This window comes from Natator depressus, chromosome 17 (genome assembly GCF_965152275.1).
Source record: "Natator depressus isolate rNatDep1 chromosome 17, rNatDep2.hap1, whole genome shotgun sequence".
NCBI lineage: Eukaryota > Metazoa > Chordata > Testudines > Cheloniidae > Natator > Natator depressus.
Genome location: NC_134250.1, coordinates 6,530,985 through 6,543,326, shown reverse-complemented (window position 1 = coordinate 6,543,326; position 12,342 = coordinate 6,530,985). Strand labels below are relative to the sequence as shown.

The window sequence follows — 12,342 nt, the reverse complement described above, 5'->3', positions numbered from 1 at the left end:
TCTAAATGACAGCATGGAATAGAAAGCACAACTGCACAGAACAAAACAACAGTTTAAAGAACCCACAAAGAGAAGCAAAGGTCATGATGTTTCATATAAAAGCAAATAAAAAAATGAATGTATTCCATCAAGATGGCTTTAGAACTCAACTGTGCTGTGGTTGGAGGGGAAGAAAAATCACAGGTTTTTACATTGCTGAGGGGAAATTTGGATCTTCCTCCTCCTGAAGATACTATGTTAAATCCGTAATATCTGCTTTGAGTTTCTTCACCCTCAGTGGAAAAAGGTGAAAAAAATACTTTCCGTCTCATCAGTATTAGCATTGTTTTAAAAAAACAGGCAAATGGGCTTAGCTAACTAGCTCAGTAGCATTTGCTATAATTGTACTCAAATAGGCTGGATTCTTGTTTACATGAGGGTCACTTTACACTACCATAGCAGCCTAAAAAGTGGCCTTAATGTAAGCAAGAGTCTGGCCCAATACGTCATTGGAAAGAGCAAGCCACAATGTTGTTAAACCCTAGGAACAACTGGGTAGCGCACATTCAATAGTCCTTGCAGATCAAAGGGTAAGTTTTTGTTTTGTGTTGTTACAGGGACTGAAAAAACCAGCCAGAGAGTATCTGTCAGAAAGCGCAAAAGGGTCCCTAGACAAGACCATAGATTAATAGTTTTTAAGGCCAGTAGGGACCATTATGATGATCTAGTCTGACTTCCTGCATCCTACAGGGCCGGAGAATTTCACCCAATACATACGAGCCCAATACATACAAACTTGAAAATAATGATGGTGCAATAAACAGGGAAAATATTTGTATAGTTGTAGGAAAGAAAAATGTATGAGACCCTATGTAAGAGCAAGATAGTAATCAGAGCTGGGAAAAGATAGAAAGCCATTAGATAATATGCCCTAACACATGCACCTAACCCACTGATACTTGGGGAAGGACTTCCGGGTTGGTACTACAGGGTAGAATGGAAATCTGATTCTCTTGTCAATTGTTAGGGTGGTCCTTGGTTAGTTGTGACCTCATTGTGTAAATAGGGGCGAGGGAGACTCAGGGACTCTTGTGTACAGGATATGTGCTGGGGAGGGCATATATTTAAATGAGACCTCAATTTGTGATATAAATTAGAGTAGTAAAATGCCCACCTTGCAAGCCAGGGTGGAGTTTGGGTGGGACTGGGAACAGTGGAGACAACCTTCTGGGGAGGGAGGGAGATTTTGGCCAAGGGGATTTGAGACAGTCTTCATCATCCTCCCTGCTCTACCCCTACCTCTTTGCCTCTAGTAGATGGGGGGCTGCCGCTTCCCACTTCTGCCCCCTTCCTTTCTTCATGCTGTATGGAGAGACAGGATCACATGGAGCATCTGGGTCCAGGCTCTGGCGTTCATCCCATCCACTGCAGCTGCCGTTGGGCTGTGCAAGCCGGGGTCTTGGCTCTTCTGTTGCTGAAGTTGGGGAAGGGGATGATTTAAAAAAAAAAAAAAAAAAAAAAAAAGGTGGATCCTAGATTGAGTAGCCCTGTTTGTCCCGCCTATCACTAATATGCTGGATGTCTGAGAGTGCCAGGGGCTGGGCTGATTCCCAGTTTTGGGGTCTGGAAGGTGCATCTTCCCTGTATTGGGAAACGGGCAAACAGCTATGTAGTGTGACATAACGACAGGAGTGTACCTCTATGTCCGGTGCTACCTGTAGCTCTTCTCATCTATCGTACCTCTTCCAAGAAAGAGAGGAAGAGGTTGGGACTCTGGTATCCAGTCAGGGTTCCTTGATTGGCCTGAGCGTGTAGAGAGAGGGCATGGGTTCACACTCACTTTCAAGGTAGGACCTCAAGGTCCACTGGTGCCAGTTCAGATCTCTGGAACAAACGTGTGGGGTAGTGTTGGGTGATATATTCCAGTTAGCTGTAGGCTGTTAATAACATTGTATCCTTCTTGTTTAACCATATGATATCCGTGTTTCATTGTTTCTATGTCCACATCAATGGACAATGTAAATATTTTCAGCCTGAAATTTTGATAGGCAGGAAGCTATTTTATTGTTCGTTGACCAGGTTCCAATTGATTAGTACAAACCTGATACAAATTTATGCCCCGATTTTGCAAACATTTATGCACATGCAGAACTTTACTCATGTAAATAATCCAAGTGAAGGCAATGGGACTACTTAAGTGAGTGAAGGCATGCACATGTGTAAGCATTTGCAGGATTGGTGTCTTAATTATGTTTGTGCTTTCTGTTAACAGATTTGTAACTTCTGTGTCTGTTAGCAAGTCTAAAGCATGGAACAAAGTTAATAACTTTGTTTTGACCGATTTTAATCCAACTGGGTAGCAGTGAGCAATATGCGATTTCCTGGTAATTGAAACACTGATTTACCTCAGAGGCAAAGACACACTCCAAATATCTGTTGCCCTTTGCCCTTCCCATTACCTCACCGTCAACCTTATTGCTTGTTTAAGTAACTCTTCCTTTACAGGCCTCAACTGTGATTATATCTTATCTGCATGAAATGGTTTAGGATCCATCCCTTTGATCAATGGAAGTGTTAGCTACTTTTAAAGTGGATGTCCTTTTTTATTCCCTACTCTGTCCCTTTTGAATTCAGAGCGGTTCCATAAAAGTTCTTGTTTTCTCAAATGACCTTGAGAAATTCAGCTTTTTGTGGGTCTTGATTCAAATCTCTTACTGAGGGAAGTGGAGGAACCTTTGCACAGAGAAGGAAGATAAAGTTTGGTAAGGAGTCATGGTGATAGAACCCCATCTGAGAGCTCCCACTTGGAGATCCTCAGAGGAAACACTCAGTAGCTGTGGAAAATATTTACTATGATGACATTTGATGGGTTAACTTGAAAAATGCTGCAGTAGCTAACAGCTTTTTTTCTCCCTAATGTGGTTCCCATGCGTTTATCATTTGAAGTAGGTAGGCCTCCTGCTTAATCAACAATTTCAAGAGTTATCCACAATCCCTTTATCTGGCAGTGCTAGAGCTACCTACCCCTGTTTACATTTAATGCCAAATTCAAAACCACAGTCACATTAGGAGACATTGACTCTTGGTGCCAAAGGGTTAATCTCTCTTTTTATCCCGGCAATATTGGAGAAACTCACAATATCATGGCTTTATTATTTGATGATCTTTATTTTAGATGTTTAGAAGGATTTTGTTTTGAACAGACAGAGTAGTTTTCACTGTTCCCACTTGATGCATCTGACAAAAGCTCCCTTTTCTGCTGTTGCTTTTCCATGGGTCATTTTGCCCCTCTGATCTTTTCATTTCTTCCCATTTGTTTGGAGAGTCTGTTGACTATCTATGTGTATTCTAAGGCAGATCACAGTAGTGAGAAGTTCAGCAGCTTCACTGAACGTAAGTGCCCTGGAAACAGAAAATTATCACATTTTAAAATGTTGATAATTTAATAGAGTATATCAGGGAAGTTATTTAATGTTCACAAAGATGAAAATTGCTTTGTCTGGTATGCTTCAGATCCCATGGATTTCTCCACTGCCAGTAAAGTCAGTGAAATGGGACTGAAGGCATGTAGCATCTTCCAGGAATGAAGCTCATTATTATTGAGTGGTTTTAGTGATTGGTGAACTTCCAGGGGTTGGGTTTAGATAATCATCCAGATGTGAAGTTGCTTATCTGCAGTATCCATGCTTTCGGGGGGGGGGGGAGGGGAAAGCAGAAGACACATTTTTCCATCCCCTTCTTTGGCTTCTTCCCATCTACCTGGAGAGAGACCCAGCTTTTTGTTAACGACTGTGTGTTGAGAAGGTGATCAGCCAGACCAGCTTATGCTCTAGTCTCTTAAAGAGGTGTCCAGGTATGCCTTCTCTCTCCTAATTCAGTCTTGGTGTGGCACGACAGGCACCCTTCCATACTTTTTTTTTAAGGGTAGCCAATAGATTCCTCTCTATATCTCGTGAGACCATTTTTTCTGCTATTTCAGCACATATGGTTCTCATCATGGCTGGAGAAGGGAAAGGCAAGAACTTCATTTCAGAATTTCATCAAAAGTTTGGTTCAAATTTGGATCTAAAATTGTTTGAATCAAAGGAACTGTTATGTTATTCAAACAATATTTTCCATTTAATTATTGATTACCAGGGTATTTGCATATCAGTAGAAGCTTTGGTTCTTTCAGATATTCCTGCTTCTCCTTCCAGAGTCTTAATTTGGAAACATCTATATTTTTATGTCAACTTATTGTTCATTTTGTGAGAAATAACAATACATCATTTTATCACTAAAAGGACATAAGACCTTGTTAAAACTAAACAGCTCAACTGTCACTGAATGACCCATTTTAATTTTCTCAGCTAATTAAAGGTGTGGTATTTTTAGATTAAACAGTGGATGAGTACATACTTTTTTTTTTTAAATTAAAATGACTGTTTATATTTGAAGGTGAACAGGTTTTTCTAAGAGTCTAATTGCAGTACGCAAAGTTTGAGATTTTGCATTTAAATGTGCAACTTGTTTACAAGAAAACATTGAAACAGTGGATTTCATTTTTAGGAAAACATCATGTGTTCACTCACTACTGATTCCCATCAATAATGAAGAAAACTGAAAAGTGAAAACTCATACATTTTATTTAAATTTAAACCTCTTTTGATGGTCTGCCTAATGTCTAACATCAAATTATAAACCAAGTTTTCTTGTCACCTAATAACTGCTTTAGTTGATTCTTTCTTGGTGTCTCTTAATCCCAAGGTGGTAAAGTGATTTAGCAAAAACTGCATCTGTTTTCTCTTGATACCTGATAACTTCTTAATGAGTACTAACAGCTTATGTGAGAGCAAGGCCATTAGCACTAATGGATAGGGAGGACAGCTGATATGGCATGGGAAAGGTTAAAGATTACCAGGGAAGTTTTTGCGAATATACACATAGCACAAGGGAATAAGCACCGTAATGGTTTTGCACTGATATTTATGTACTAATGGACTGGGCCAAATCTTTGTACGCCTATTACTTTTCAGACGTCTTGCAGCCACAATCTGGTATAACATATGACAGTAGTTCAGTTTGTTAGATAAGCATGCTCTGTGTTTCATAGAAAGACTTAAATAGTGTGCTTATCACTATATATAATCTAACTAGATATAATATTGCAGTTACTTCCTTAAGAGGCTCATTCTAACCTGTTCTTGCCACATAATCTTTCCATGTATTTTACTGAATCTGTAATGCTTACATTTTCTGGTATTGTGGTATTAACTTTTAGGTCTTTCCCTTCAGATACCATTATTTGTTTTGTTGTATATTATTTTTTATCTTCTGGATGAAACATTAGCTGTTAAAGTTTGTTTTTTCTTATTCATTGATATGAGTATGAAAAGACAAGATAAGAAGCAAATAGCAGGATATATTACTAAAGACTTTAAAACCAAAAGGCATTCCTTTGATAAAGGCATGGCTCAATTTTAAGTGGTAGCATCTCCATTAGCATTAATGGGGTAAGTACATCAACAGAGGCATCTCAGAGGTTAATCAGGCTTCCTGGCTAGAAATTGCCATCAATACAGTGTGGCGCCTAATTCTGTTGGTCCTTCAGAGGCTTTCCTGACAACACACTACCAGACTTTGTGTAAGTCGTTTCCTATGAATTATTAAAGCAAACGTTTGGCTGCTAATTGATGAACACTAATGTGTTTTCTAATCACTGCAGTTTGAGTTTTTAGCACTAAACAAAGCAGTTACAATTGATTTGTGGCTTATTCTTGGTTTCAGTTTGTGATCTGTATCTTTTTTTTTCCTTTTCAATTTAGCAGGCAGCTTTGCTTGTCATTTTAGTTAAGAATTAGTTTGTTACAATGTCATTTTGTTCTTAAACTCCTATTATATTTATTTATCAGAGCGGTCCTCGGTCCAAGGAAAGACATTTCAGAGTTGTAGCTGTTTTTTTTTTTTTTTTTAAGCCATCTCTCCCAAACTGTCCTGTTCCATCCCCACCTGCTGAAAAAAAGTTAGTAAAGTATAAAACCCAGTGGAAGGGATAAATTTTCAAAGCAATGCCTGGGAAACATGAACAGTAAGTCCCATTACTGCTGGTGGGATTTGTGTGATCTGCTGGAAAGTCCTCCTTCCCACCACTTTGAAGATGTAGGCTTTAATGTTACTGGTTTTGGGTCTCCTATTCAAATGATATTAGAACTCCAAAAGGTGAATTCTTGAGAAATAAATGACTATCCCTGTTATATCCATCAAGGGCCACATCCTTCCTGTCTTACTCATCTGGATACCATTGCCTTCAGTGGGACTATTAATATATGAGTAAGTCAAGCATGATTTGGTCCTAAGTAAATATTTCTCTACATAGTGGGAATGGGCGATGGGATGGATCACTTTGTTTACCTGTTCTGTTCATTCCCTCTGAGGCACCTGGCGTTGGCCACTGTCGGAAGACAGGATACTGGGCTAGATGGACCTTTGGTCTGACCCAGTAGGGTCGTTCTTATGTAGTGAATATGTAATGCTTTTATTCCTCTCACTGCAGCTACAACATACATTTTGTTCCCTGTTACCATCTCTGAGGTGACGTATCAAATGAAATAAAGGATAAGCTTTGTATATTTCTGTAGTTCATGATCATGGAGGAGCACGGTCATGTGGCAATAGAAATGTGATCTGTGCACAGACACTGCCCTTCTTTCATAGGGTTCTGTGCACCTGTCCCCTTTTACTATAATATCAGTGTATTGTAATGCTTTCAACTGTAGTGGCTTTTGCTCAGTACCTCCAGGAACAAACAAACAAAAATGTTAGTTTTAAAAAGAAAAAAATTAACATAATAATGTCTAAAGACATTACAGTGAATACTTCTCTTCTTTTTATCAATGTTTTTGAAGCCCTTAGCTAAAATATGTGAAATTACATTTTATTTTCCAAAGAAAACTAGTTCACGAGCTAGATCAAACTCTATTGGTAGCTTGCTAAGCCTTTTAAATAGAATGTTATTACATGTAGCATCTCACACAATTAGTATGTCAGTTATAAAAACCCATTTAATTTGTTTTGTGTGTTTTTTGATGTATGGTGATGAGCAATCTAGTCACCACATTCATTGTGCTGTGGGAGAAATTTCAAAGTAGATCTGAAAAACAGCCCTAAAACTGTATTTATTGGTTCTCTTTCTTTTTATAGACGATAAAGACTGGACTTACAATGGTTGGGAAAGTGGTTACACAGCTGACAGGGACATTACCTTCAGGAGCAACTGAAGAAGAGATTTTAGTTCATAGCAATACTCGTCGAAGTCCTCTGGTGCCTGGGATCATCACTGTTATTGATACCGAGACAGTTGGAGAAGGGCAGGTAATACAACTTGCAAAGAAACAAAAAGAGTATCAGAAGTGCCTTAAGTGTCACAAGACTTTAGAATTAAAAATGCATTATGTGTGTTTACATTTCCAAATGAAAAATGTAACCATGATTTTTATCAGGTCAAGCAAATTTACAGATGCACATTGTTATGGCTTAGGAAGTGCTATTTGGGACTGAATTTAAGCCAGCATGAATATAGCCTGTAGTGCGCATTTACATGACATTTTGACAACATCAAGTGTGAAGTGTCACTTTCTGTCCCTCTAACACTTGCTCAAAAGTGATGTTGATTTATGCTGACCAGTTGTATGTGGGTATGGTCTGATTACATTTATTAATACATAATGTAGCAGGAAATTTTGACACTGCTCTAGAAATATGGTGAATTGTTTGATATGGTGTAAAATAGTAATAACTGGGAGACCATGGTTAGCTAAGAAAATGGAGAACTTGGGTAGAAAGTCTGTAATTACTCAACTTTTCAAAGCATAAGTTTAAGTGAGTCCTAGTCTGCCATTTAATATTGTTTTTCTGACAGCATAGTTAATTTATAGAATACAATTGTACCATGTAAGATTATCTGTTTAAAAAACCCGTATGTCAACCATTTAAAAAGAAACTAATGTTTTAATTGAGTTTCTTTATAAAATAAAGGTGTCATAGGTTTCTTATTGATTTATTCAACTAATAGTTTATTTTTCAAGGGCCTGATCGTGGAAACTCTACTCATGCAAGACTCTAACTGGTTTGATTATTTGTGACGGTTCCTCAAATTGAGTTTTTTCCATAATATATTTGTCAACATTTGCTGAATTAAAAACAAAAACAGCAACGCCCTGCCCTTATTCCTTCCTATTTCTCCCAACCCCCAAAGGGCCCACACTAAAGTTTAGGATGTACTGTGTGTACAGCTTTGTTATCTTGGTAAGATATTTAAAAATAAAAGCAAAAGTCATGTTATGTATGTTTCCTAACTGATGATAAAATAAAATATTTTCCTTTCCAGGTTTATAATATGCTGTCTGATACTTTAATGTTTCCAAGAATTAATTTAAAGATAGTCAAATCCATATAGTGTTGCCAGTGATTTGATATAGAAGCCCCTTCTCTCCTAAAAACAAAATAATACAAAACCAGCAGAAAATAGAAAATAACACTATTTTATTTGATTTTACAAGATTCTGTTAGTAAAATCAAAAAGAAAAGGAGTACTTGTGGCACCTCAGAGACTAACCAATTTATTTGAGCATAAGCTTTCGTGAGCTACAGCTCACTGCATCCGATGAAGTGAGCTGTAGCTCACGAAAGCTTATGCTCAGATAAATTGGTTAGTCTCTAAGGTGCCACAAGTACTCCTTTTCTTTTTGAGAATACAGACTAACACGGCTGTTACTCTGAAACCTGTTAGTAAAATAAGGCTGCTGGCCTTTGGGGTTCATTTTTGTTTCCTGGAAAATTTTCTGTTGCTTTTTCTTAGAAAGCCAGAAAAAAAGAAAAATTCTACTTCATAAATTTCTCATGAAGCCTTGTTTAATGCAGTCATTATTTCTGATGTTCTTGTCTGTGCATTAACTATTCTGCATTAGAAATAAAATGATTTATCTTAGGTTTTTAAGTCTTGTTGTTGGTTTAGAGGTTTTTATGAACTTGTCCTCTGACCTTACCAGTAGTAGGGAGTAATCAAACCTAAGGGACACTGTGGAAAAGTAGTTGTAAAAATGGTAACAGTTGCCTTGCCCAAGTAACACTACAATATCATAAATAAGCCATTATTGGTCGTGAAACAATTGTGTTTTTTGTCTTAAACCCTGAAGTATCAGGTTTTGAGGTAGACACTATTCTTAGATCATTTGAATCCAGAAATAACTTTCTGGTGTTTGTATTTTTGTCACCTGGGATATGTAAACAGTACTGGGGTTGATAATTTATTTTCAGTGTGGAGCTGGGTCTCAGAATTTTCTGCATGGGTTTTTCTAATATGGGGAACCCCCCCACACACACACACACACACAAGGCCTTTTTATAACTTCAGGGAAAGGTCTAGGGCTATCAATGAAGAAGCTTGATCAACAAAAATCTGGGAGATAGTTTTAATTTTTTATGTGGCCTAGAAAATGTTGGTTGTTGTACAACACTGCCTCTGTAGGGCACTTTCCTGTGTAAGGTGTGTGACCTGGAGTTGTGTCCCTTCTGAGTCATTGCCAGATGCTACCCTCCTTCTCTGTTTCCCCCATCATTGAATTGAATCAGCAGATTTTGTGCACGATCCTGGCTTGAACATGGCAGATTCCAGTTCTCCTGGCTGCATGAATTAACTAGTTCCAGTGCAGGGGAGTGGGAATAAGAGTCAGTTGGTAGGAGGCTGGGAATGCTCCTGCTCTCTCACACTGATGGGATCAGGTACATCCGCAGGAGGTGACCGGTTACTGTTTAGATGATGTAGGATCCATCTGCACTACCTCCACAGAATGGGTGGTTTTCATAGCATAATTGATTCAGGCTCCAGTTTAGCAAGTCACTTAAGCAAATGCCTGACTTTAAGCGTATGAGTAGTCTCACTGAAGTAAATAGAACTGCTCACATGCTTAAAGGTATTAGAGAGACTAGATGGGTGAGGTAATGTCTTTTATTGGACCAACTACTGTTGGTCAGAGAGATCTGAAGAAGAGCAATGTGTAGCTCAAAGGCTTGTGTCTCTCTCACCAACAGAAGTTGGTGCAATAAAAGATATTGCCTCACCCACCTTGTCTCTCTCATACCCTAGGACTGACATGGCTACAACTGCACTGCCTTCTTAAAGGTAGGCACATGGTTAATCACCTTGCTCGATTGCTGCCTATATGACTACCTGAGCTGGGTTGATCCTTGCTCATTATATGTAATGTCTGGAAGGAAATGACCCCATCATGGCAAATTGGCTTGTCTATAGTGTGTTTTACCCCACCTTCACACCTGCCCCATTCCTCAAACCTTTGTTGGGTTCACCCAGTTGGGATGGAGAGTGGTTGAGCTGGATGGTTAATGTGGGTTACTAGCAGGGTCTAATGTTAGCCCCATGCTCAGATGAAATAATTGTTCTACAGTTACAGGTCAAATCCCTTGTGTATTTTTATCTTTGCTTTCAAGGCACCGCTCCTGGCAGTGATTAAGCGGGCAGTGATAGGACATAGTATCCAGATCTAGACTCATTCGGAGAAATGAAATGACAAAGTAGGTATGAGGCACCACTGGGTAGAATCCCTGACTCCTTTTAGGTGGAAAGGGAAGGATGAGGATTTGTGGTTTGGGCTGTTACATCTCTGTTGAATTGGGATGGATGTGCTCAATGGTAGCTTGGGTCTTCCTAAATTGCATGGGAACCCACGGATTCCACATAAGTTTGTATTCTGGATTGAGTTAACCCTTTCCAGACACTGAAGCAAAGCCCTTTCATCCAGGGACCTGTGCATTGGGGGGCGTGTGTGTGTGTCTTAAAGGATAGTCAAAAATAATAGCACCTCTGGAGGCAAGTTTCAGGGACGTGGATGGGAGTCGGGTGCCCAACTTCGAATGGCTTTCAACTGGGCACCGAAGTGCCCTTTGTGAATTTCAAAATCACCCTATTTATCCACGTAGCACTAACCCCACCTCTGACAAAGAACTTGGGGCATTGTATTATATAATGGAATGAAAACAATTACAGAGTAATAAAAATAATGAAATTACCTCTTTAAGAGAGAGATATGTAAAAAAAAATGAGGGGTCCAGTTTAAAAAGTGGAATAAAAAGCATAGGAAAGGAAGGTAATAAATATATGGCCAGGAGTGGTTCTCCTGCAAACACTTTTGAAAGGGAAAAAAGTAAGTAAAGGATTAAATGAAATAGGTGTCACTGGGGAGCCCGTTCTATACAGTGGGGCGTACAACAGCAGAATGTGTGATTGTTGAGTTTGGATATGACAGTATAAACCCTAACTTGGAGGTGTGTATGTGTGTGATATGCAGATTTATCTGCCGAAATTAGGGTTAAGAAGCATGTATTGAACATAGTTAGGCCAGAAGTGTTAGAATTTTAAACGGACATTATTCTCTCTCTTTTTAAAATTCAGTTTACCCTTTTATAGGCAGCCAGTGTAATGAATGCAAGATAGCACTCAGTGCATTTTATGAGATATGATATTAACATAATATTGCTTAATTTGAAACATTTATTAACTTTATACAGAAATATACACACATTTGTACACCGAAGAAATCTTTGAATTTAACCACACAGAGATGTAATGTTGTAAATCTCTGGGGAAAATATTTTTGGTAAATCTTATTAATGTAGATATATTAGTGAAATCTCACATGTGGCAGTTGTTTATGTGCTAGTTCCTTCTTTTAAAAACAGTAGTACTCTGAGAGAGTTTTTAACTGTAGTGTCGTTAAAAGAAAAGTGTAGAAATGTTGAATTATTGGATTATTTGGATTATATTTAAAAACTGAATAAAAATAATGATCAAGAACCCCAAGTAACTTTGTGGTCAACCAAAATATGTTACCACGGTCCGTGTGCTTGTTTTAAACGTTCTTTTAATGAAGTGTTACCAAACTTTTCAGTTAACTGCAGTGGCTATTTATTTGGATCTGTTAATTAGTTTAAATGGATAAAAACGAACCTATACAGATGTCCTCTTTTTTTCTCTAATTGGAAATAAATACAGAAACCTTTAGTGGTTTGAGTTTTATAGAAAAATTATTTTCTTTTGACCTTTGATTCTTTATTCTTAATTAATTCATCAACTAGGCCACCCACATTTAGTCTGAAATAATGACCTTTTTCAAAAGCTGGCAGTTTTGTGCCTGAATATAAATCTGTTAAACATCTAAGATTTAGTTGATTCTTAATGTTTTTGATAGTGATGTGATTAATGATATATCACTGGGTTACTCATTGATCATTCAAAACACATGAAAATATTTGAGGAAATTTTTTTAATGTTAACTTTGAAAAATTATAAGGTATATAACATGTTTGTCT

General features: G+C 38.0%; 1 protein-coding gene across 9 annotated transcripts in view; it reads left to right on the top strand.

Annotated features, from left to right (window-relative positions):
• The window catches only part of BCAS3 (BCAS3 microtubule associated cell migration factor), a 489,647-nt gene that overhangs the window by 99,337 nt on the left and 377,968 nt on the right, over positions 1-12,342 (top strand). For all 9 annotated transcript variants that reach the window (XM_074974373.1, XM_074974376.1, XM_074974372.1 and 6 more), the window contains one exon: positions 7,159-7,329. In XM_074974373.1, coding sequence (XP_074830474.1) covers positions 7,159-7,329 — 171 coding nt within the window. The remainder of the gene's footprint in view (positions 1-7,158; positions 7,330-12,342) is intronic.